The following is a 27,997-nucleotide window of genomic DNA, read 5'->3' on the forward strand; positions in this document are numbered from 1 at the left end:
AGAAACAAATCACTTGCTCATCAACTTCAAAAGTTTTATTGACCAGTGACCAAATAAAAATGAAAAACAAGGACCACAACTGAACATGTTGATTTTTGTTGAACTGAACTAATTAACAATGATAATTCTTAACAGACTTGTCTCTGCAGAAATGGTCACTACAATACTGAACTAAGATGGACTCTCTATATTAAGTAAAGAACTGGGCCCAATCCCTCAAAGAGATCTTAGCCCTGTGATTGTCCTAGGTCAATATTAGGTATGGGAGTTATGATTGTTTATAAGCTAAGATTGCTTTGTGAAATGGGGACTTTGAACATTTCAATTTTCAAAGACACTCTAGCAAACGTTTTATCACAGTGTCCATAACACTACAAAAAAATCTAGAGACTGCCAAGTACAACATGCATTATCTTTACAAAATGTTGATTAGACATAGCTTTTTCACTTCATGCCTTGCTAAAATTTCACATAATACATTCAATAATGATACTGCAACAAGGAACATCAGCATATCACAGTTTGCCATTCAGAGAAATAAAACAATTGATAATTTGGATGTACAGAAAAACACATCAAACAGCTTGAAAATAGATACCAGAAATTAAACCATTACACAAATCACAGACAGAAAATAACAGCAGTAATCACCCCTGATATCTGAAACAAAATAAATGGAAATACATACCATTGTAGTTAATATCACAGACAACAGCTTGTATGATCTAATAACATATAATGTACTACTCAAACTATGTTAAACATCATAAATAATTGGAAGGCTGTGTGTATCATCACTCCCAAACATGACAGATTATCTATAATACAGTATAGCAGCTTGAAAGCTTCTTTGGAGTAGTATGTATCTGGTTTTCATCCCATTTTTTTGAATGAGTCAAAAAGAGTTGGAACGTAATGATGTATAGGCAGATGCTGAGGTATTGTTATCAGGTAGTGGTGTCTTATTGCGTGTCTTCCTCCTTCTCTTTTGCTTGCTGTGTCTGTTTTTCTTTTTCTGCGACCACTGCCTTCCAGCTGGTATTGTTGGAGCTGGGGATACAGAAAGACGTGCATACATTGTACGATTTTGTTGCTGCCCAACAATCATTTCACCAAACACTTTTTACTGTTTTTATTGGGGTTCACATACACAACCTGTATCATATAGGCCTTCATTTGGAAGAGGGCCCAGTTATCAAAGGTGCAGCAATTTGCTGTGTGTTATTGCATCGCTTGGACATTTCAGAAACTTCCGACTTCCGAATCCAGGTCGGTGTGTCAAGGTGTGTCTGCATCTTACCCATGATTCTGGGTTTTACCAATGTACAAGGCATTGGATACATCCAACACCAAGCAGACAGGTGATAAACATGGGATACTGTACAAACTCTTTCACTTACTAATACTAATTCCTTTCACAATAAGTTTGCATGATGTGATGATGTTTAAGAGGTTTGATTGATTTACCATGTTCAGTCCAAACACATGACTGCAAAGCTTAAAATGTGAAAACTTCACCACCACAAACTTTACATGTTAAGCACAGTTTGCTAGAAAGTTCACTGACTTGGTGCCATCCAACAGAGGCTGTGTTCCAGGGAGAATCTGGCTGAGTGTGTTGTACAGAGGCAAACAGATGAACCCAATGAAGCCAACCTACACAACAAACATTGATACAGGGTAATCAGTCACATCATCATCATCATCATCATCATCATCATCATCATCATCATCATCATCATCATCATCACAGCAAGTTATGAGACTTAGGTGCCTAACTTGAATGGGAAACTTTATCTTTTGTCTACTGGCCACGCTTTCCATGAATGCGCTGTCATAGTGAGAGGTCATGGTCAGAATGTGTCCAAGCAATGCACACTGGGGATTAGGACCAACATGTAGAAAGATATTTTAGTGCTAAGACAGCAATATTCCATTATGCTACCAAACTGACTTCAATGTATGTTTATGGTCATCATGGTTGTATAATTATGCTTGGTTACCATGACAATATGATGTGGCTTGTTTAGTATCACTGTGTTACTCCATCAGCACTGTACAATGTGATATTACATGTGAATTTGTCTCGTACTCATTTCATACACTGACAATGATTGAGCTGGTTTAATCTACGGATCAAGTTGAAGAAGAAAAAGGTTACCTGGTCAGTGCACATTCTTCACATATTTCATTAACTACCACAACAAATTTACTCTTCAATATTTAGGCATTTAAGACGGAAATTACTCACACAAGATTACAGTGTGAAGAAAGGGTAGCTGAATATAACCACGAGGGCAGTTTCTTGTAGAGACATGGATGCTTATGCTGTTAAGCAATAGATTATCTTGTCTCTGGGATGGCAATTTTCCATGAATCCATAGATGTAAATGCAAATCAATCCATTCTCAGAATCGTCTAAATCCTGGGAGAAAACATGCAGGAGGTTGAGTTCATGCTTATCAACGTCAAGTACCCACATCTGTGTCTCTTAGGCTGAGAAATTTCAGAACTGCACTGTAACTTCTTTGATACATTATTTCGGCTCCCAGATCCCCCAGCTGATTTTCAGCTGAAATCACTTTCACCTGTTGCCATCCCTGCTGTCCAGGCTTGATTATTTACAGACTGCTGCTATAAAGCTGGGATATTGCTGAGTGCAGCATTAACCAATAACCAAAATCAAACCTTAAGCCTAAACACTTCTCATTTCACATCCCACCTGGCTGACAGACATAATATCATGGCGAGAAGTACAGGTAAGTAGTGTGTTTACCTGTTGCTTTGGCATTTCATCTTTGAGATTCCTGTCCATCATAGGAATAGGCTGGAAGCCACATTTCTTTTCTTCATCTCCCTGCAACAAATATATAACCTACTACACACTGCAGACATATACATATTGAAGACAGCTGTTGCCTGTATAATATATACAGAATACTAAACTATGTCCCATGTAATACCATAGTTAGGAAACAAGTGAATGATTTGGTATCCAGTGAGCGAAACGAGTTAGATACCAATACCAAAGTTTCATAAATATGGTGAAACAAGGGACATGTTTAGTATTTCATTTGTTACTCACCCAACATTAGCAAAATAATATTGAGTAAAGCACTTCTTTCCTAAGAATTCAGCGAGTGTGATGACTCAGCTTTCCACAAGGTCTATACTATTGTGACAGGTATTAGCATTGTAATTGTAAAACACTTTGACGTCATACGTATGGCATCATGCAATGTCATTACATAATGTTTAATAACTTTGTAAAATCATCAAACAGTGATATCTTTAACTGGTGAGTAATAAGCTTTTAAGCTTCATTTCTTTCCTAAATTTGTTTGACTTTCATTTCAAACCACTGATGATCATTCTAACCATAATTCTATGGTGAGAAAACATTTAATGATTACACTTCATTATTACGAAAGTGTGTACATGATATTAATTTTGAATGACACGTGACACATACAAAATAAAAAAACGTCTCAACACTGCCTTTGGAGCATATGTGGAACATTACTGGTGATCATGTGATCAATTAGAAGCTGCTTTAAATGAGATATGTCATAGACTGAGGATCAGGAGGCTGACAGGGGTATGAGGAGGAGAGTGCTGGCTGTCATACAATCACAAGGAGCTTACATTGAGTATGACTGATCTTGAATCATGTAAGATTAGCTAAAAGACAATTTGAATGGTCACATCTACCAATAAATTCAACATTAAACATTCTGGGGCCATTCTTGTTCAGACATGGTTTTGTATGAAAATCAGAGTGAGCATTTTCTTCATAAAGTCACGTTGGATTCCAATACTTTTGTCATTTTTTTAGCGTCAGAGGATCATACAAATGTTTTCCATTGTGGTCACCACGAGAAGGCTTATGTAGTAGTGTTGAAAACCTATCATTACTTATCATGCTTGATAAAGTTCTTTGTGTATAGCTACATGTGATTACTAAGCTGGACTTACTAAGGGTAACTTAAGTCAACAACTCAACATTCATGTGACATCAGGCGACAGAACAATATACAAAACCTGCACATAGAATTCCTCATAGATATACTCGACAGTCTGCTGCTGTGTCTCCCATGGTTTGGCGACGGCACACAAGTCTGCCCCTGTCATCATCAGGGATTTACATTGGTCCCTGAATGTGAAATCATCTGTGTCTTTATCACATTCATAGTATTAGGCATAGAGTAGTGTATTTTAAAAACATAAAATCTCTCATGTGAAATGTATCTGCAACATGGAACTTTGTGATTCAGTCTTCTGCTGCAGAATTGCCAACCACAATGTGTTGCAAATAGTAGGTTCAAGAGTCAAAATTAGTAGTTTGACCATGAAATTAGTAGTCAACTAAATATACTGAGTCAAAAAAGAAACTTCACATTCTTTCTTCAAGGCACTGTAAAAGAACAAGAGATGGTACGATGGTTAAAATGTTATCATTTCATTGCTGAGATCTGTGTGATGTACTCGATACACTGACAGTGCCACAAGCAGTTCCATTAGGCTACACCGCCATTCCAAAACATGGGTATACAGGATGTCAAGTCACAAATTAAAATAGAAATTCGAAATTTCTCAGATCAATATTGTCTATTGCAGTCTCCTCATCGACTGCCTGATGCGTGTGAACACATGGTTGGGGATTCTGCACCAATGCTCTTGCAAGACAGTGCCAAGTTCCTGCAAATCTTGAGGCTGGTTCCTAAGACCACAAAGCCTTCTCCCAAGTGCATCCTACACATGCCCTATTGGATTAAGGTCAGGGGATCTTGATGTCCATTCCATGACGTTGATTTCAGCGTTTTGAAGGAAATTTCGTGTCAACATCATGCGAAAGAGCATTATCATGCTGGAACTGTAGACCTGGGCCATGAGTCACCATAAAAAGGAATGAGTTCAGGGGTGAGCACCGGGTTGCAGTAAGTAGCAGCTGTGAGGTTTCAACGGATGACCAGAAGTCAGGAACGGTTGTTCCCACAGAAAGCACCCCACACCATGCAACGTCTGTCCCAGAATCTGTCAACTTCTTGGACACAACATTGGGCATACCGTTCATGACGTCATATCCGACTCTATGCCTGCCGTCAGCGAATCTTAGGGAAAACCTGTATTCATCGCTAAAGACGACTTGATTCCAGTCTCTCTGGGTCCATCGGAAGTGACGTCCACAGCTGACGCTGACGTTGATGAAATGGCGTCAACATTGGCCCATGATATGGACGTTGAGAATGGAGATTGGCAGCCCGCAACCGATTTCGAATGGTTTGTGAGGACAGCTGACCTCTAAAGAGCTCAGCCCTGGTTCGTGTAGCTGGCAGAAATCTGTCCTGTAGGTGATGTAGGACGATGCCAGTTTGTTGTAGATGACCGCGCAAGTCATACACAGTACGCCGGCTGCATCCCATTGTGCTTGCGACGTCTGTAACTGATCTTCCTGCTGGCGACATGCCAACGGCATGTTCATGTTGCACATTTGACAACACTGGCATTTAAAGTACCGTTAGAACTGTGGTTTAAAAGTGTTTTTTCAATTCTTGAGGCCAATGCAAACATGTGCAAATGAAGAAAACTTCAATGCGAAGATCACATGATCGACTGCATGTGCAAAACCTGGATTGGCACTAACGTCATTTGCATGACAAATGGATGGGTTTGAGTGGGTTTTGCTTACGTTTTTCTAGAACTGAAAGATAGGGATCCCATTTCAGATACATAGATGTATCATCTGAGAAAAATCATTCATTATTTATAAAAATTACATTTTGTGACGTTTCTTTTTTGACTCTGTATATACTTTAAATTGTTATGTGAGCGATTGAAAAGTTCACGTCACAAAGTCAACAAAATGCATGGAAATTGTCACATCAAGTCATTTTTAATCTGCTTAATGTTTCAGATTTCAGATATACAATTTCACTAAATTACCTTTCTTATTTGAAATGATTACAGTTCAAATATGTCATAAAATTTGATGAATGGGAGGAATGAATGTATTCAATCAACAAAAATATATACTGGGCAAATATAGGAAACGTGTAAATTTTAAAAGTACGGATAATGATGTATTTATTCATTGACATACAGATGAATTATCAGTCATAAAAATACCAATATCCCTAACTTATTTTGTCCTGTACGTTTTTGTCTCTATATCCGAATTTTAACAAATTTTCTTCAACTTTCATAGAATTTTTACTGAAGTCATATTGGCATAGTTTGAGGCTAAAATGCATAGAAAATACAATGAAATCATAGAGTTTGGCATCTCTGCTACTGTCCACATTGCACTTTGTTGATGTGAGTGAGCTAATATTATTTAAAGCAGTGCAGCCAGCTTCAGTATTTGCCAGCTTGTAACTAGTAAGGAAGGCATGACTTCAAAAGAGGTATGTGACATTGAAAGTCTTCAAAAGATAGATGACTGAAAGGGTACATGACTTGTAACCATATATGAGCTTGTAAAAGGTACGTCTAAAGGAGTACTTGTCTTGTAAAGGGGTATGTATCTCCAAAAGGGTTACGTGAATGGTTACATGTTACCTCATTTTGGTGTTGTTGATATCAAACTTGTTCTCTTTGATGAGTGCTGCAAGACATTTCTGGTTGGGAAAGTAAAGGGCAAGGTCGGTTGCTATGATGGCCTGGCGAATCATTTCCAGCATCTCCTTAAACTCATCAGGTGTCATGAAGGAGAAGATGTCGTGCCCTACACTCTAACAAACACACAAGAGCAGCAGAATAAAGATCACATTTGAACAATGATTAGATATCTTAATGTAATACTAATCGATCCCCCCAATTTAGGTGTAGATGTCAGAAGATAACCTGCTGACTTGAGCAATGCCAGATAGTGTACTTTAAAATGAATGAAAGACATTAGTACACACGTACAGTAATGTAAGTGCCCTACAGTGCATAGTACAAGTCTATGTAAGGTAGTGCACCTATTACATGTATTTTTGCCACATAATCAAAATTTGTTTGCAACAAACAAATATTTAATGTATTACTCACTGACCACTCTAATTTTTCTCAACTTCTCGCACATGTAATCTCCCAGGGTTTTAAGAAATTGGAGATTAATTTAATTTCAATTAGGTGTTGTCCACACCTGTAGGATCATGACTGTCTGCTTGTAGTGATGCTGCTCCATGACAGAGGTGGTGTACAGGGCAGCCATAGGCAACTGCAGTTTGGTGAAGAATGCATTGTTGTAACCACGGTGGTCCACATCATGACACACTCCTGCGATCATCAGGCCCATTTGCTGCAATTGCAATGACAGGAGACATCAAGCTCTTACTCAGATATTAGACATGAACACTGAGATGGAATTTTATCAATTATGATTCTCGAAATATTAGTATGCAGCATTTATTTAGTATTCAGTCATCACCCACGTGGAGTTGGGTAGCCTAAAGAACTGTTGGTAACAGGATGTCTTTTCTTTCTTTTTCTACAATTGATATCACTGTCAATATGTGAAAGTGTGATATATTTGTTAAACTAAATTCAGCCTAACAACAGTATCGGTGGTTAAAGGGAGATATGAACAGGGATTTACAGGATGAGAATTCCTGCATCCTGTACCAACAAAAATTGACAGTATGCAACAAAATATATTAGTACATCCACAGGGATGCAGAAAAAGACCAAATACTTTTGTAAAAATTCCAATCAAGTAACAATATGTTATCACTCTTTTTGTTAATATGATTATGGTATCATTTACAGTTTCATTACTTTAACAACTGATGTGTTGATCATATTATACACACTACGAAAACAGTATTTATGATAATATTTAAGTGTCTGAGACCCCCCAAATACAGGACTCAAGGTAAAACCCTGTATGAAATGTGAAACTTGAGGAGATATTAGTGCAGAAATAAGCAATGCAGTTTTTTTTTCTAAGTCAAAAATGACTAATTTGGAACAAACCATGACTTTTTGCAAATTAGTGTGCGCTGATATTGTGGTACAAAGGACACCTCTTTAATATCCATTTTAAAATTAAACCTAGCTTTATTATAAATAATGGCTGACATAAAAAAATAATATCTTTGATAGTGAAACTATTAAGGACATAGCTACCATGGAGTCTATCACTATAAAAGGAAGCAGGTTCAAGGGGTCATCTCAATGGGTGTGTCAGGACAGGTGTCACAGACATTGGTTGGTCAGGTTGGGAATATCAGCTGTTATAAGATAATTCTTTAGAAGAATTAAGGTTGGGAATCAAATGGCATGTCATAACAATTTACAAATAATATCCAGTCCTGTCGATCATCAGGTGGTCATGCCACCTATATATTTTGAGACACTTAATATTGCTGATTTAAGCTTTCTATGGGTATCAGACTCTTAACAAATTACATATCATAAAACTTAATGAAAGAACGACACATAAGATGTTAATCAATAGATGAGACATATTCAACACACATGAGCAAGCATAAAATATCTTGGAAATGACCTCTTGTGCCCAATGGCTGCACATGCATTTCATGCCAGGTGAGTCAACGGACTGTTGTCATACTTTGCCATCTGTAATCTCATCTACTGTTTTCAGTAACTACTCACACCATTTCTAAGTTTTGCCACACTGTATCGGTGACGTTGCCTTTCTGAGTATCCTATTATGCATCCCAATGAACGCCCTGAGTTCGGCCAGTGCAGGTTATTTTGACAAACCCTATTTACAATTGTGAAAACTTTAGGGGTATAGAGTAACAAAGTAAAAACATTTCATTTTCTACTTCTGTGATGTAAATTACTTGAGTGACTTTAGTGATGACTGATGTGGGGATCTGAGTTTGATTCCCTTGAACTGATCTTCCCTTGAACCATATCTGATGTTCCTTTGCTGGAATATCGCTACATACAACCATTTCAACCACAAAAAAACAACCAAATGTTTCTAAACAACCTCTTGACAAGTAATCCCTGTACCTCTTTGATGGAGAAGATGCCTGGGTTGGTTTTTATCATACAGTACAGTGCTTGAGCCACCTGAAAGCCATGCTTCCAGTTGTGGTACAGGACTGGGCGGTAATTCTTGCGTACAGTCAGAATAAACCGACACAGCTTCTCCTGATCAAACCTGAAAACACAAACAGCAAGTGATATTGTGGTAAGGCAAAATGTTTCAAAATCCAATCCAGTTAACAATTACACATTGATAAATGTGATATTAGTTTGTATTTTGTTCTAATAAAAAGCAGAAAAAATCGAGAAATCCTACCTACCTTCCCTGAATTTTAAAGAGGGTCATGGAAAAAATAATTATTTTTTTTATATAGCCTCAGTTAATTAAGTTATAAACATCAAAAACTGTGTGCACACAAATGCACCATCATGTATTTTGGCAGTTTTAAACCAGTCTAAAATTTTATATTTCTACAAATACAAAATATAGTGGAGAGATGAACATTATAATGTGTGGCAACATTGTTTTCTGCCAATCCCGTTTGCACAGACACTGACAGATACTGATTTCAGTAAGCCGCGGCACTGTACAATAAACAATCAAACATCAAAATTTTGAGTTTTTGACATTCATGGGTTTTTTTTCAGGCATCACAGTTATTGTAATAACAATTTCACTAATTTATTTCGACCACCAAGCACAAAACACTGACATTTCATTTCAAAAACCCCACTTGGAAGGGCAGTCTGAGAAATATACATTGTAACAGACCAAAGAAAGTCAGAGCTGCTTTGCTTTCATTCATGTTGTGATTTAAGTATTCAATTACTGAACGTAGAATGTGTGATTATACTTACGTATTTCGTCCAAATAGATCATCAATCACGTGCATAAACAATTTTGGCAACTGTTTCTCAAAATGACCAGCATAAAAGTCATATCTGAAATGAAAAGAGAGAGAAAATATAACTCTCATTCAGGAAGAGTGTAAATACTGAACCTTAACTGTTGTTTTTCATGTCAAGATAAAGGTTTTCAATTATATGAGCAAATGTTTCAGATCTGACTCTACAATGTTTTTGCTATTCAACATGGAAGTTCAAAAACCAAATCCCAGTCACAGCTCACTAACCCTGATAGTTTCGAAAAAGAGTACCCGTGAAGGTCCCGGGGTAGAATAGGCCTTCAGCAACCCACGCTTGCCATGGAAGGCGACTATGCTTGTCGTAAGAGGCGACTAACGGGATCGGGTGGTCAGGCTTGCTGACTTAGTTGGCACATGTCATCGGTTCCCAATTGTGCAGATCGCTGCTCATGTTATTGATCACTGGATTGTCTGGTACAGACTCGATAACTTACAGACCGCCGCCATATAGCTGTAATATTGCTGAGTGTGGCATAAAACTAAACTCACTCACTCACTCAATCGAAAAAGAGAAAACACCTTCCAAGGCTCAGTGCTTGTCATACCATTTTTTAGCTTTAGAAATATTTCAGATGACTGTGATGAACAGACAAGACAACTGAACAAATAAACTAACACTTAGTATCTGAAAATATATATAATTTTGATAGAAAAAAACATGTCATTTGATTTGAAAAGGAGAAATTTGAGATCAATGATAGACTAGGTCTCCACCGACACATGATTGCCACAAAAGATGACTATGCTTGTTGTAAGAGGCAACCAACAGGAACGGGTGGTCTCTGAGTTGGTTGACACACGTCATCGGTTCCCGATTGCGCAGATTGATGCTCATGCTGTGAAACACCGGATTGTCTGGTCCAAACTCGATTACTTACAGACCGCCACCATGTAGCTGGAACGCACTAACTGATACAGCATTGCAGAAATGGCTGAGCAGATATGGAAATAAAGGTGAACTGTGAAACAGAATACATGACCTGTCAACCATGCACCTTTAATATACAAGTAGATATAATATCACTAAAGCATTACTACTGAAGATGACACATCTTACTTGCTCAGCACAGGTGGAACCTCATCAGGTGTTGGGAAAGGACTGGCAGTCAGCTCGACCACTTCTTCTTCATGAGCCACGAAATGATACTCCAAAACATCCATGGCCACCTTGTACTGGTCCTGCTGATGCTTCAGCAAGCTGAACAGCTGTTACATGGGGGAGGTGTAAAGAACAGCAACATTCCAGCTTTATAATGGCAATATTTGTGTATGATCTTGCATACATAATGGTAAATAGTCTGGACCAGGGGCTTCTTCCACAAAGCAGCCTTTACTGAGGTTAACCTTAAATCACATTCTTTAACATTACACTAAATAAGTTCCCATGTGAATCTTAGTGCTTTGTGAAAGGAGGCCCAGACAAACTATACTAGGCACATAAAGAAACTGTACATACAAAACTTTAAAATCTTAAATTCATCAAACCTGTGTAGACACATGAGGATTTGATTACACGATGCCATTTAGAAAGTGGTCAAATGCAACATATGTCATATTTGGGATTTCACTTTCTTAGTAAAGTACAAATTCTAGTACTTTTTTCGGTTGAGTCCCATCCGGGATTCGAACCCGCACCCTCAGAGTCAGGCACCTAATCGCCAGCACACAAAGTCAGCCGCCTCAGCCACTGCGACTTCCACAAAAGTCGGACAACTGGTAGTCGACAACGTTTACGTCATTACAGGATCAGAACAGGACGTCCTGTCATACGACCTAGCTCGCCGAATGTGGTGTCGAAATCATGTCTGCAGACCCTAGTTTTTGTGGATAAATGTTGTTTTCATAGATGAGTCCAAGTTTAACATTTTTCATAGTGATGGACATCAACATGCCTATAGACGCGTGGAAGAACGTTATGCACACGTTATGTGTCTTGGAGAGGAATCACTTTAGTGGTGACTCCGGGATGATTTGGGGTGGAATAACAGCACGCCAAAGAACTGTTTTTACTCGGAGTCCTTTGTTCAGGGCAACTTAACTGGCTACAGGGATCAGATTCTTCAACCTGTGGCAATTCCTTTCTGCAACATTATGGCCCTGGGTTAAAATTCCAAAAGGACAATGCATGCCCTCATACGGCAAGGGTTGCTATGGTTTTGTTGCAACACCACAACGTTGACTTACTGCCTGGACCTGCAAATTCACCGGATCTCTCCCCGATAAAGCATGTTTTGGACAAGATGGATCAACATGTACGTCGTCTTCCTCATCTGCCGCAGATAACATCCTTGACTTTGCAACAGAACGAGAGAATCTGGTGTGACATCAAACAAGCCTCCTTGCACATTTGATAGGCTCTATGATAGGCTCTATGCGTGGTCGATGCAGTCTGCTGTTCTCAATGCCAATGGTGGACATACACATTACTGAGCTTGTGACATGGTTGTTTGACCCCTGTCCCGCTTGTGGACTCATGATGTCATTGTCTTTGACTTTTCAATTGAAATTCTCCCAACTTGTTATGGTCTCATGATCCCTCCATTAAAGTTTATGTACCCTTGACATTATTACTGAATAATATAAACCTCAGCATAAATAATGCACCGCCCCATTTTTCACTAAACCACTTTCTTTCAACCCCACCTCTATTCCTGTTAATACATTTAATATCCTCAGGGGAATCAATTTGAACAGAACTACATCTTTGGAGCATCTTATAGAGATATCGCTCTGACATTGGTGAAAATTGTGACTATTCAGGTCAAGCAAATTACAATCAAAAAGCCTAAAATCAAGCAATGGAAAAGTTCTGTCCCACGGAATATGAACTTGCTATTTCTTGACCAAGACATTTACAAAAGGTAAGGGCACACTTCAGAGTTACAGAATAAGATGTTCTGTTTAATATCGGTTATATTGGTTATATCCACCTCTTGCATCAGTGGTACCCTGTAAACGACGTCGCATGCTCTGAATCAGTCTTCTGATAGTCATCATTGGGATCCTGTGCCATTCATCGATTATGACCTGTGTTAATTCTTGTCGATCATTGACAGGTGGGTCTCGACGTCTGATTCGGCGCCCAGTAATGTCCCGCAAATGCTCCAGGGAATTCAGATCTGGACTTCGTGCCGGCCATGGCAATGTCTCTATTGCGTTACGCTGGAGGAACTCATGCACAGTGCGTGTGCGGTGAGGCCTTGCATTGTCGTCCATGAAGATAAGATGTGTAGCAAGGACATGGTTATCAAAATGAGGCACAAGATGGTGGTAAAGACTTTCTGCTTGATATCGCGGACCATTGAGTACCATGGATGATAACAAGATAGAGCTTGTAATTGCATCCCCAAACCATGACGGATCCACCAACAAAGGGAACCTCTTCCTGAATATTGTACTGGTTATCAGCTTCACCCCGAGCATGCCATAGTCACAAACGACCGTCAACAACATGCACTAAGAACCGACATTCATATGACCAGTGCATACGACGCCATGACCATAGATTCCAGTGACGCCTAGCCATGCACCACTGTAACAAACACATTACATAACTGAGTGCTGTTATGAAAAAGATTGCTTCTGGCACTACGAACAGTAGCACAGACCTCTCTGGCATCTGTCTTTCTTGGTCGACCTGACCTGGGTCTGTCTTTGACCTCTCCGGTGGCACCATGTTTGGCAACAAGTCTGCTAACAGTGATGTGACTAATGTTCAGTTGTCTGCCTATCGCCAGTGAAGACATTCCCATTCTGTGTATTCCGATCATTTGCCATCTTGTTCCTTTGGTAATTCTAGGCCTCATTATAGAGGTTACGTTAACCAAAGATTCACACGTGTTGCTTCGAAAACAGTCAGTTAAACATATGATTTCACTTGTGTTAGAGGGCTATGTTCTTACGCATGTTGCATGTGTATTATGCAACTCGATGCCCATTTTAAGTGGTTAATTCACATGCAGATTGTGTCTAAATCACTGAGTGTAAAGAAGAAGTTTATTTACACATTCACTGCATAATCACTGACAAAATAAACTGGTGGTGCCTTACTTATGCTAAGGTGTATATTTTGACAATGCACAGTTTCTTTATGTGGCTAGTATAGTTGTTACTGGCTTGAGCAATGATAATGGGATGACAACAGACTCAGGCAGGTCACACATTGCAACTTCTCATTTTAGTTTTGTTAACAACCAGTATGGGGTGCTGGACATAGTCGTTAAAGATTTTATGAAGTATTCAGTGTTTGGATGAAAGCATATGAAAACGTAAGAATTCACAACCCTCAAACATTTGTGATTCAAAATTTAGAGGTTTCAACATACAGTAAGCCTAAAGAAGCCTATTTTAACACATATTTTGAACACTATAGATGAAAAACCATACTGAAACAGGGCCAGCGGGTATTACACAGAACTGTCGTTCCATGTACCTGTCTTACCTTAGAATAGTGCAGGGCCAAAGCACAGTACACAGCAAACATTTTGAAAGCCTCCTCATCTGCAAAAAGCAAAACAAAACCATATCCTCTGGATAAGAATTTCTGAAATATCACTCATGGGCCTGGGGCATGAAATATGTGAAATGTTTGTAGTCTGAGTATCCGACTCCGGGTTTTACTAGCGGCTGATTGGTTACTACTGAGTACCAACTGCTCCTTCCAGCATGGAAAATATCACTACTATCAATATTATTGTTACTGTCATTTTGTTGAAAAAAGAACAGTGATCGGTTCTCTACCTGCTTTAGTGAAGTGGTCATTGTTGAGAGAGTTGACCATCTGTACCACCCCGATTACCTGCCCCTTGCTGATGATAGGCATACACAGGATGTTCTTGGTAGTGTAGCCAGTCTGCTTGTCTACATCCCTGGAACACAGCAGGTCACCTTATTGGGTCTGTAATGGGTTCAAAACTGACCAACATTCAGCATTTAATTATTCAGTTTGCCCAAAGGTAAGCTGGTAGATACAGGGTTTTACGTGACGTGTGATTCCTGCATTTTTGACGCAACAGTGTTGTTTAAGACTCTCGAAATATTATATCATAGAGTCAGGCTTGACACAAGTATTATGAGTAACTCTAAGTCAGTTCAATAAAATCGGTTTGATAAGCAAACAATGATAACAAGGTCTTCATTAATTTTGATATTTCTTTCAATTCATGTTAATAACTATATGCTACAGTGAATAAATCACAAGTATTATTATTTCTACTGTAAACTGGATTTTCTTATGACTGAACTGAACACTGAAAAATACAGTATTTATTCACACTAATAATGTTTAACCCCTGTTGATATTCACAAAACACGAGAAAAATGTGTTTATTGTTAAGCAGAGATCAACCAGAATCCAGTTCTATCAAAGTGTCCATGTCAGAGCCATTTACACACTTGAGCACTTGAATACTTGAGTATTGTTCCACACCAACTGTTATAGATGTTATTTTTAACTCCATTTCATGCATCAAGTTGTAATACTTCTACCTGGACAGCAAACTTATAATTTAATTAAACCAGGTTGAAACTGGTTGTCCATTTAAAAGTATTTTAAGTATCAGAAAACAAATATTGTGCAGGTATATAGACACTGACACATATCCAGTAAACATTCCATGGCCTATTTTCAATTTCTACGATGGAATAATAACAAAAAGAGCAAAAACAAAAACAAAACAAATTCTTCATCTAAAAATTGGAAGTAGAACAGGTGGTGTGTCAAATTGTTGTTTTCAATGAAAAAATGTCAGAATTTGTTGCTACATTACACCAGAACTTCTACAAGTGGTCTTACATTTATGACTTAGTCAGTGCCAAAATGAAAAACCAACATTTTCTATCTTTGGCCCTGTATGTGCCAAAGGACAATATTCCAGGAGCTGTTGCATGCAAACCTGTTAAACCTAGGATCTTCATAGGCATCAGGGATGTTGAGTGCTTCTCCTGTCTTTGCAACATGTCCTGCAATACCCTTGTCACTTGGGAATCTACAAGGCCAATCAAAAATAATCATTCATGTTTACATGGGTGGTTAGGGTGGAAAACAATTGTTTATATTCACAGACATAGCTAAGATCATAAAAACGGCCTGGGCTTACACGTGATTTTTTAAATGAAATTTGGGAACGCCCTCAATACCCTCTATATATAAATGGCTTGCTACACACCTGATACTTTCATTTTCTTATGGTTGACAAATTTGTAAAAGTAAACTTTTAACCTTGCGAACCACATGACACATTTTGGACCAACCCATGAGACTCTTGAGTGCAGGGATTGGGAAAGGCAGGGGCCATAGGCCACTTTGCATGTTAAAATGAAAAATGGCCCATTAAAATTTGGACATTTACCATTGATACAAGGGCAGTGGCCCATTCAAAATTCAGGAAATGGCTAATAATCCAGAAAATGGCCCATTGTCAAAGTTCTCTTTCCCAATCCCTGAGTTGAAGAGAAAGGCGGAAACTTCTTCAGTGATCATGATTCTTTTGAAGACACTATGAATAATATAGCATTTTCCAAAAACAAATTGTTCTAAATTTGGTCTAAAAACACCAAAATAACTGTCTGTAGCAGGTCACATGTCAGACAATAAAGTTTAAATAGGCTGTATGTAGGAATATTTGCCATGAGAACAGGACTAAAGATGAGAATAAGGCTAAAGAACAGGGTTGTACAGGTGTAACAACTATTCCGAAAAATCAATTAAGTGCAATATAATAATATCATTTCAAGCTTATCATGTACACACATAAATACTTGTGCATGAATTTTAATGGCTGAAAATTTGATTAATATTATAACAAACTATGTATATACCACCAACTCACTCACACAAAAACAATTTTCTCAGTACACCTCACCTTGCAATATGAAGTGTAAGTACACCGACATCCCCAGACATTAACATGAACTTCACCTGTGTAGGTCTGTGTACCTTATCTGACATTTCTTGGTGAAAACCGGCTTGCCATCCTCATCCGTTACACCCTCATCAAAGTAATCAGCAAACAGCTCTTTCTTCTCCTCATCAACAAGGAACAAAGCTGATCGGTCTGCCTGCACCAGATCCTTGGTGTGATACTGGGAATCACAAAATGTTTATGCAGTATACACCTCAGGTGATGTCATGTTAAAGTGTTTAAGGGGCTTCCATTTCACATAATCAATAACCCTTGAGAAGGAATTGTATCCAGAATATCCCTGTCCTGAAGCTATTCCTAAAGAGGTCCATCACTTTTTGTTTTCAAGTATGTTTCTAAACTATAATGCATGTTTATCAAACAGGAGCCAAATTCAAGTATAAATCTTACTCATACATCAAATAGACACACATTATTAAATCTGGCTCATGCCATCTCTCATATATACATGCATTACCATGACAAGTTAGTAGTTATATCTCTTAAGATAAATATGCACATGTCCACAAGAATTATCTCCCCTGATATGCTGTGACAGATTCTTCCACAAATGCTTTTGTGAAGAATAGTACATTAAATCCATAATCTGTTTTGTATGTATGTTTATCATTATCCAATATTGTCATACACAGTCTATGTTCTGATATGCCCAGTTATTATTGCTAAGATGTATATAAAAAGTTAAGTGCTCTGCGTACCATGATGGTCTGTACCAGTGTGTCTATGCTGATCATTTCATCAAACAGGACCCTGAAAGCAAATAATCAATATATTGTGCTTTTTTTGTCATTTGACTGTATTACCTTTATAATAGAAAACTTCAGTGCAAATAAAAATCAGTGTGATTTTTACTTTAACCATAGATGTATTCACAAAACTTCCTGTTTTTCACACTTCCCAATATACCAGTTTTGAGAAAAAACATTACAATATGTATTGTTTGAAAGGTGTATTTCAATTTATCGGTATTACCAGGCAGTCCTACTATGTAGAAAGGGCATATATCCTATAACCTCTGTTTCAGTGTGACCAGGGTCCTTGAAACTCTCAGCAGCCAAGTATGCTTGGCCTGGTCTCCCATCCACCTACTTCAGTTCACCAGATTTGTGACCTGCTTGTCAGACATGGGATTGACAAACTACCAGAGATGACAACTGTTACAGTTTGGCCTTTATGTTACTGTTCGTTGATGTACAAAATGTTTCACCAAAAACTCAACAAATGTGTTTGGAATATATTTTTCTTACTTTCAATTTTCACATTAACTTACTGTTAATGAATGAAAACATACTTTTGCTAACACAGGTTACTGAGTAGAGTATTAGTTTATATGGAAGATCATGTCATCTCTTTACAAATAGGGACCGTGGGTTAGCATGGTGGTTAAAGCGTTCGCTGAACAACCAGGTTTGATTTCCCACATGGGTACAATATGTGAAGCTCATTTCTGGTGACCCAAGCTGTGATATTACTGGAATATTGCTAAAAATATAAAAACTAAACTCACTCCCTCCTTACACACACCTACAAAACACCCCCTTCAGTCAGGGTTGTAATTGTCTATTTCAAACTATTTTCAGGAGTCATATCGGCAAAATATAGTGGTATCTTTGATAGGCATTCTAGAAGTTGAGTAGATGAAGAATGAGGACTATGATTTATGGATGTACAACATCTTTTTTATTCAGTGAGTGCGACGTTTCGACATAGATACTAATGTCACCAATTGCTTTTCAACAACATTTAAGTATCTATGTCGAAATGTTGCACTTGCTGAATAAAAAAGAAGTTGTACATCCATAAATCATAGTCCTCATTCTTCAAAATATAGTGGTTATGAATATCCTAAGACAACTGATGAAAGGTGTTTACTGACCACAAAAACTGTCCAGGTTTGAAACCTCACACTGGTACAATTTGTGAAATCTCTTTTCTTATGCCCTCATATTGCTGAAATATTGCTAAAAGCGGCATACAAGTTTGTCCTCTTATTTCATGCTGTTGTCTACTGGTTTGGTAAAGGGGGAAATGAGGTAGCCTTGTGGTTAAAGTGTTGGCTCTTCACGCCAGACCTGAATTCGAATTCCCACATGGGTACAATGTGTGAAGCCCATTTCTGGTGTTCCCCGCCATAATGTTGCTAAAATATTGCTAAAAGCGGTAAACACCAAACTCAGTCACTCAGAGGTTTGGTAAACCAGTTTGTTAAGGATAAAAGACCTCATAGGTTTTCTCAGTTTTTGATACTTTCCAGTCAAAATGTAATAATTTATCGGCTCACAGTGCTTGGTACCTACTTGGTTGTGTCCAGCAGGAAGTCATTTAACTTGGACTGAGTCATCAATACTCTGTTCATCTGAAAGTCAATATCACTTTCATCAGACACACCTTGAAACAACACCAAATTTCACCACCATACTGTGTTTTAGCTATCTACTCAACCAAATTAATAACATACATGTAATCCAACAGTAAAAATAATAAATACATAATTGCATGCAGGGATGGAAACTCTTTTCCAGCGGTAGTTAAAATAATTAGGGCACAGTAATTAAGCCAATGTTACCCAAAGGAACACATGGAATTCATATGTTTTAGCAAAAATGACTATTATGTAAAGCCAGAGACATTAATTTCATGATTTGGAAAACTAACATATAAACATGCTTAGCAAAGAGCATGATTTAGAAAATACTTTGGATTCAGAAAAAGAACAGGATGTTACACTTTTATGTCAATGTCAAGGGAAGGAGGAAATATGCCGACAGTGAAAGGATAGTCACTCAGTAACTGATCACTGAATTGTTCTTCAACAGTTGACATACTTAAATTCCAAAGGTCAGTTGCACACATTGCTCTGAGTTCACTGTGATTGTACTCTTATTTTCTATATATATGGATATTTCTACATGTTTCTAGATATGTTTCCATCTTTGCCATATCATTTGAAAACAGTATCAGGATGCTATTTATTGTTAGTTTTGTTGAGAATATTGCATTTTTCACAATGTATAGAAATTCCTTGCTATCATTGTCTAGACCACTAGAGCCTTTAGCATATATTTCCTGCAGGCAACGAAGGTACCTGTGCCTAAATATTAACCATTTGTGAGAGATCGATCCTGATGTTTCTGATCCAGGCTATAAAGTGGTCCCCCTGCACCATACTTACCTTGCACTGGTGTAGAGACGATACCAACCAGCTTAACATGGCATTAGCCAGCTGTAACACACAGATTCACCATATGACAGGTAACAGAACAACCCCTCGTATCTCATATCATATACCTGTAGAAATGGTACAGAATGAAACAGCTAACCCCATTCAATACTTTACAATACTCCAAGAAAATGAATCCAAGATAAAATTCCTTTGAGACTCAAAATTTGCTAACATTTTCAAGACAAACTTTATAAAATGTGCAGTGAAACAATGTGAAGTTAGTGAATGACTTTAGTTTTAGGCCACACTCATCAACAGTCCAGATGTATGGTGATGGTCTGTGTATAATCAAATCTGGACCACTCAATCCAGTGATGAACAGCATTAGCATTGATCTATGCAAGTGGGATACGAGGACATGTGTAAACCAAATCATCAAACCTGATGTTAATCGCCTCTTGCAACACTGGTTACTGAAGATAAGTTCCAAGACGCAGGTCGAACTTATACAAGTGAGATGACAAATCCTGCAAGGACTGCTTTATGTTTCCATACATAACAAAACCACATTCACCAACCTGAAAATCCTCCTCAGTAAATGAATCCTTTATACCCTCTTTGGTCAGCTCAACCACACCTGGACAGAAAACAAACTAAACTGAAATGAGTGGGTGAATGTTGTTTTGCGCTAACCACCAGGAACAATGGAAAGTAGGTGACAGTTGGTATTAATCAATCACATTGACCTGAAGATATTCACATCTGGGTGAGTGAAACCAGAGGTCAACAGCAACAGCAATGACCTGAATCAGGACTGATGAAACTCACAATTTGTCACACTATCATTTTGCCCAAGAATATCACACTTGTAGTATTGCCTAAGATCCTCTACTGCATTCAACTTATTTGTTTACAGTGTACCTGTCTCAGTACCAATCAATGCTTTTGAAAGTAAGTGTGCACACATCATTCCAAATCCAAGTTAGTCTTCTTCAAATACAGATGATCAATTAATGAGAGAAATGGGAATAGCCTCAGCAGAATGTAAAGTCTTTCTACCTTGTTTTATATCCTGGTTTGTAACATGCATGATCAAATGTGTTTGTAACAAATGGATATGGTGTTGGCCCACTTGAGTTAATAAAATCTGGATTATTCTGGATTTGAACCAACAATGAAAGGAATGATTCTATACCTTAGGGGCACAACTCTACACCTTCTGCATAACTTCAAAGTGTGGAAATGTCAGCTATTACTTTGAAACTCTGATACCTTTCCCAAAATGTGATTGCAACAGGCATTGTCTTTTGCAGTTGTGAAATTTCATGCCAGATGCCTGTGTGCATAAAGTCATATATCTTGCCATGTGCATATGTAGTAAAAGAGTGTATCTTACCTAAGAGATCATTTGTAGGCATGACTAGGGGCACACTGAGTACACTGTGTACACTTGTGGCTCCACGACCAACACCTTTAGGGAACCTTGTGTCCTGCAATACAAACCAAAATTGTCTATCATGTTCGTATCTCTAGTGTACCTCCGACATGCTAGACAATGTGTATTTATAAGCAATATTCTAGCCATAGGGTAACACAGTGTATTTATTCAATATTCTAGCCATAAGATAACGCAGCCTGTAGCCAGTTAATCTTCCCTTAACAAGGAACAAGCACAGGGTACACTGAAGATATTTACCCATCAGTCATGCGACATATATATTTCATATGAATCAGGGAACAAGTATCCCCAGCTCTCAGTCAGTTCTTGCAGCAGTGGGGTAGCCTAGTAAAGCATTCGCCCATCATACCAAAGACAAGGGTTCAAATCCCCACATTGGCACAATGTGTGAAGCCCATTTCTAGTGTACCCTGCTGTGAAACATCTTCTATATCTCCAGGGTATACGTTCCAAAAAGTCTCCACTATACCCTGGATGCATCTACGGCTCTGCCCGATAAATTTATTACCTCCCTTGGCTGGCTTTTTATCCAGTCAGGTGTCTACGCAGGGAAGTTGAGCGAACCAATCACAACTCACTTTCGCTTTTTAAATTCTCTAACCGACTAAACTTGGCAAACAAACCATGTGTAGGTTCTCTGAAAGTATTAGATGGATTTCTTGCATATGTTTCAAAAAAGGTTTCGGACCTATAAAGTTGGATGTATGATTTCCCCAAATTGTGAGTCGCACAGCGAGCAAACCTTCACAGTTGCAACTGCTACCTTTGTTGACACTGGCAAGTTCGGTTATAACGGCGACCACTCTGATTGGCTACTGTGAGAAAGCGGCGTCAGCAAAGGGAGGTAATAAAATTATCAGGCCAACCCGTAGATGCGTCCAGGGTATAGTGGAGACTTTTCAGAACGTAAACCCTGGAGATATCAAGTATGGCTGTGAAATTGCTTGCTGGAATATTGCTAAAAGTACTGGAAAACCAAACTCACTCACTCAGTCAATCAGTACTCAAATATTATTGGTTCTATGATTTGTTGGGAATACAGGCTTTAGATTCATGGATAATACTTCCAGATTTATTACCCATGAATCACAGAAATTTTACTACTAATAATTCGTCAATGAAATGTGGCATGAACTCCAATGATTGATCTATATTCAACCCCAAATCTGCAACAAATATATAGGAAAGTTTCTGAATCTAAAAAAATAAAAAATACCAACTGATAACATGATTAGTGTTCAACCAACACTGTCACTTTCTCTGCATTTTCTCTGAAAACAGAACCATTAATAACATATGGTTTAATGATGAATGTTACACCACTACACTGAATACAGTCTTGCAACACTCTGACAGTCAGACAAAAAAGGATTTAAAACAAAATATGAATCATGAGTAAAAGCATCTTAATTTCAGACTTTGCCTAGATACTCTAGACAAACCTGATGTCACTATCAATGACATCCTACCTGAGGTAGGTTTTCAACCAGCTGTGTTGTCTTCTCCATTGCAGCAAAAGCTGAAACAGTCATGCCTTTGCCTACTGGTCCATATGGCGTCCTGTAAGTGTCATACATTTCATATGATTAGTCACTGGTATTGGGAATTCTTTAAAATCTCATGATTACTGGTACATTATAAATGACTATTCTTCGAAAACAATTGGTTAGGATCACTTATGAACTTTTCCTGGTTATGGTTGTTAATTCACAAAAAATATAGACAAAAACATGTTGTTCTCTGAGTTGGTTTTCTTTTCTCCTTTTTTTCTTAAATTGCACAAAATGCATTCGCAAATTTCACATCATGTCAGTACTCAAATCTGTACCCAGTGAATGAATTGCAACCCATTTCAAAAGTTCAAGTTTTTTTTAAAGCATCTTGCAACAGTGCAGGTGACTTTAAAAAAGTAACTTGTTCTGACTAATTTTCCACTTGCTCTGAATTTTAAGATATAGCCATGATGATGTAATTAAGAAAGAATAAATCAAAATAGTATTTGATGTTAATGTTTAATGGACTAGTTATCCAAAAGTGATAAACAGCAAAGTAAATAACTGGACTTGATCATCATTGCGAAATTTAATAGCTACAATTTGAGCAGATATGAAATAAAATCCAACTTTCTTTGCACTGTGAAACAGTAAGTGAAAATTATCTCATAGCCTGTGGACAAATGAGATACCATTGTTTGATTGCCAGAAATGAAAATTAATTTGTCCCGGACATCGGGCAGTGGGAATTTTGAACCCCTGCATTCTCTCTAACAATCACTGAACACAATCACAGTCATTTATGAACAACTAAATTCACAAAATAGTCATGCATCAACAAAACTGTTTACAGTGACAAGATGCAGACAATCCTGTTTTTAAAATTCATTTAAGATGTGAACTTAAAACTATAAATCTATGAAATCAGAATGTAAACATGAGGTAATTATCTTTCAACATGCTACTTACTTTGTGCCATTGAAGTAGTGTTCAAGCTCCTGTGAAACACATGTGTACCTAGTTTTCAGTTATCACAAAACATACTTTTCTGATATTTATCTGGAGTTGGTTAGAGGCCATTTTAAGTATCATCTTATGCACCTGTTTTCTACATTCCAAATTTTTCCAGGCCAAGGAAAGTAAATATCTCCCAACCTTTCTTGGATTTAATCACTGCCATGAACCATGTAGAAGTTGGCACTAACAGAATATTATGGAATAATTATACTTTTGTCTTTTCAGGAATTTGTGTTACATCAGCAGAGCTACCAACACATTAGAGAGATACAAGCACATGACATATTAACATATATTAAGGAATGTCAACATTGATTGGGAAATGCAGCGGCCATGGGCCATTTTCAACATTAGAATAAAAAATGATCCATCATGACCACTCAATCCTCTTTGTCGCCTCTTCATGATATGATGATGACGATGATGACGATGACGATGACGATGACGATGACGATGACGGTGGTGGTGGTGGTGATGATGATGATGATGATGATGATGATGATGATGATGATGATGATGGTGGTGGTGGTGGTGATGATGATGATGGCAGTCCATTTAAAGCAAGTATGTAATTTATCCAGACATTATTGGTGGTACAGGTTGTTTTGGGTGAGTTAATTACCTACCGTTTCATTATGCTTGGGGAGATACAAGGCAAAGCCATCAGAATCAGTAGCTGCAAAGAATATCAAATTGATGTTTTAATTCAGTTTATTGCTATCCTGTCTACAGTATCATCATCATCAGGACTGATCTGTCAACATACTTCAAATGTTTCTGAGTGAATACATTAATCCAGATATTCACATCAATAACAACATATACTGTAACTGCCAAGTTTACTTCACTTTGCGACACTTTGTTTTACTACTGGGAGCAAATATAACACCCCTCAAAAATAACAACAAATATATACCAAGCTGTGGGCTGGCTGAAAAATTCTAAGTTAAATTATGATTGACTGATATCCATATCCCAGACAACCCATTGTAAGCTGCCTGTGACTATCCATGACAACATACAAATGTTATAAGAAACAACATGCGTCATCACCTTTAGCTAGAATACAGGCAGCTTCGTCCAGAATCGCGCTCACATCATTCTTCCTCCCTTCAGACAAACACAGCTGTGTCTGGGACTTCAGGCATAGCCCTGTGTACTGCAAATGTCAACCAAATATTACCTTGAACATTCGCAGTAAAAAACTTCCATTGCAGAGATTGCCAAAAGGCAGGGGCCATGTGCCATTTTGCTAATTAAAATAATAAATGGCCCATTGAAATTTTGAAGTTTACTATTGATACAAGGGCAGTGTCCCATGCTAAATTCAGAAAATGGTTAATAATCCTGAAAATTGCATATTGTCAAAGTTCTCTTTCCCAATCCCTGCACTTGCATCTCAAATCTAAAAGCACATGCACAAAAATGCAACTTAAGACGTTAATAAAATGTATCTCTGGGATAAATGCACATCCACGGGAATTCAATTTGTCAATATTAAAAGAAAAATACAATCTACTGATTCTTAAAACAAGATGCCATTTACTTACTACCACTTCCTTACTGCGCCTACTACACCCTTATTGTGGATGGAAATGACTGTTGACATCATGAATATTTTTATCACAAATGGTATTCAAGTAGGTGAGACATGCAAATCAAGATAATTTTTGAAGTTCAAATAGGATCTTAAATTAATTACTGCGCGCAGTGCCACACAAAAGACTCCAAATTTGTAACTGGTATTAACATGTTGCTTTTCAAGATGTGGCACTGTTCAAATAGAGTTAGTGAGTGAGTATGGTTTTACACCACCTTTAGCAATATTCCAGGAATATCACAGCAGGCGGCAGCAGAATGGGTTTCACACATTGTGCCCATGTGGGGAATTGAACCTGGGTCTTCAGCGTAAAAAGCTTTAACCACTAGGTTACCCTAGTGAATCATAATAAATAAAAATTACCGACAATTGTTGGGAAGCTTATTTTAACTATGAGTAAGTTATTGTTGGGACAATCATAAACAAAATATACAGTTTGTGCTTCTGACCACAGTATTTCAATCCTATCCAACATAAAGTACTCTCTCAAAGCTAACTAAAAAGATACAGGTAGTTCAGTCAAATGTAGGCAATACTTCTATTCAAGTTCAACTAGTCCATTGGTCATTACAGTCAAGTGGTTCATGAAAAATATCTAGATCTGGAGACAATATGACTCATCATTGCAGATTTTCAGATTTACATTCATAAAAAAATCACCATTATAAATCTCTGAATTTTGAAAGTTTCCATTTACAAGAACAGGGATCCAGAACAATGTTTAAAAGAATTAAAAATTACTGAACTAGGGTTTGGGTTTTTTTGGGGCAATTTTAGTTTCTTATTTTATTAGGTGAATGGACAATGTAAACATGAATGAAGTTTGCAATTTCATCACTAAATAATTTAATTGATGAAACAGGTCAATGTAAATAAAAAGAGTATGTGAGTTATTATAGGAAAAGGAGGAAATCGTTGATGCTCAGATGATCAGAGTGTGATAGCTTAAATGTTTTACACAAAACAAACCTTTGTTTTCAGTGCAAGAAATGTATGTGAAGCCTCTTGAGCTGAAGAACAAGAATCACACAGATTAGGAAGATTTGTGCATTCTATATTTCATATTCCATGACCATAAAAGGTTCAAACTGAAAAATATGATACAAAAAAGATAAAATCTAAAAGTCAGTTTACTGGCATTTTCAATCAGTTTAGTCTTGTATACAATATATTTATAAGTAGAAGGTTTCCATCAAACAGTCATATGGAAAATCTAATCAGAGTCAAATACTGTCTGAGTTTGATTACAGTATTATCAGTCTATATATAGATAGCAGTTAAATTGATGGTTGTAAGATATTGTGCAACTAAACAGTAAAACCAGAAGCTGTACGTCATGTTTATGTGTCATATGCATCTTCCTGATTGAAAATTCATCCTGATTCACAATAGGTGAATTTAGCCATGTCTAAATCTGCCAGTATTCTGGGATCGCAATATGGCAGAAATAAAGCTGATAGAGTGTCAGATATTAACTTACACACTCAAGTATTCATGAAAAATGAAATCACTTTACTGGTAAATGATACTATTTCAAAAACAATACAAACAATTTCATTTTGAAAGTTATGGAGCATGCTTGTTCATATTTTATTATATTCATATGACAAGTAACAGAGTACTAGATAACTGTTTCTTCAGAAGACCTTAACTATCATCATAAAAAGGAATGTTATACCACCCAAGGTTTTGCTTTTCTTCCTCCCAATACTGTCACATTGAACTCCAAGCAAATCTTTCTTTGGGGTTTTCTCCTTAACAATACTTTCCAGAAATAATGGGTGTTCTGCTAAATACTTCCTGACCAAGTCTGGACTTAGATCTGAAAACATAAATGAGTACTTCATGCATCATATATTACAGACCTTCAAAATCATTTGTTCCATACAGCATTTACCTTCTAAATCTGCCTAAAAAATGAAACAGAGAAAGTTATATTCTGATTAGCTTGACCTTGTTTACAGTACTTCAAATGATTTGTTGATATTTGCTTTGTATTGGCCCTTTGAATGCAAAACATTTTTTTTTTCTCTTGCAGGACAATAAAGTTTATCTGATCTGATCTCAATTTAACTTATCTTATCATGTCAAGGTGGAAAATCATTACTGGTGTTTCTTGAAGTTGCAAAACAGATTCTCTACATACTATTGCATTACAGTACATGTATTGTTATTCTGTTATTGTTATTTCCAGACAACTTTAAACTGTATTTCCACAATTCGGTACTGAATCTGAATTTCTGAAAATTAAATTCTAGGCAGATTCAATCAAACACCAGCTGATTCTGAAGTTTACCATCTGTGTTTGGTGTTGCTGAAATGTGATTTCTTCTTTTTGAAAATGGACCAGTTCGAATACGTTCTAACAAATTGCCTCCAAATGGCAACTTTCTCCTTCCAGAAACTTGGGTCTCGCCACGTGACATAGTCACACCCATTACATCCCTATTGCAACTGCTTGAAATTATTT

General features: G+C 37.5%; 1 protein-coding gene across 1 annotated transcript; it reads right to left on the reverse strand.

The window, feature by feature from the left end:
* Nucleotides 1–20: 20 nt before the first annotated feature.
* LOC137286306 (cAMP and cAMP-inhibited cGMP 3',5'-cyclic phosphodiesterase 10A-like) lies at nucleotides 21–27,965 on the reverse strand. Its single transcript, XM_067818083.1, has 25 exons — nucleotides 27,824–27,965; nucleotides 27,206–27,349; nucleotides 26,497–26,537; nucleotides 24,981–25,086; nucleotides 24,554–24,603; nucleotides 23,880–23,908; nucleotides 22,887–22,977; nucleotides 21,355–21,448; nucleotides 20,537–20,595; nucleotides 19,968–20,018; nucleotides 19,093–19,151; nucleotides 17,494–17,545; nucleotides 16,810–16,955; nucleotides 15,767–15,859; nucleotides 14,613–14,740; nucleotides 14,314–14,372; nucleotides 10,930–11,078; nucleotides 9,805–9,888; nucleotides 8,971–9,121; nucleotides 7,130–7,285; nucleotides 6,559–6,731; nucleotides 4,042–4,153; nucleotides 2,777–2,857; nucleotides 1,568–1,656; nucleotides 21–1,050 (listed from the first exon to the last, which is right to left on the reverse strand). Exons 1-25 carry the CDS (start codon nucleotides 27,963–27,965, stop codon nucleotides 963–965), a joined length of 2,427 nt encoding a protein of 808 aa, XP_067674184.1. The 3' UTR covers nucleotides 21–962.
* Between the last annotated feature and the right edge of the window lie 32 nt (nucleotides 27,966–27,997).

The sequence above is a fragment of the Haliotis asinina genome, chromosome 6 (genome assembly GCF_037392515.1).
Source record: "Haliotis asinina isolate JCU_RB_2024 chromosome 6, JCU_Hal_asi_v2, whole genome shotgun sequence".
NCBI classification, from domain to species: Eukaryota; Metazoa; Mollusca; class Gastropoda; order Lepetellida; family Haliotidae; genus Haliotis; species Haliotis asinina.

Excerpts from the sequence above, each read along its gene's own strand:
- LOC137286306 (XM_067818083.1), bottom strand. The coding sequence starts at position 27,965 with ATGGGTGTGACTATGTCACGTGGCGAGACCCAAGTTTCTGGAAGGAGA. Across the intron at positions 20,019-20,536 it reads TTACTGAGGAGGATTTTCAG|CTGGCTAATGCCATGTTAAG; the intron begins GTTGGTGAATGT and ends TGTGTGTTACAG. Across the intron at positions 6,732-7,129 it reads AGACAGTCATGATCCTACAG|AGTGTAGGGCACGACATCTT; the intron begins GTGTGGACAACA and ends TGTGTTTGTTAG.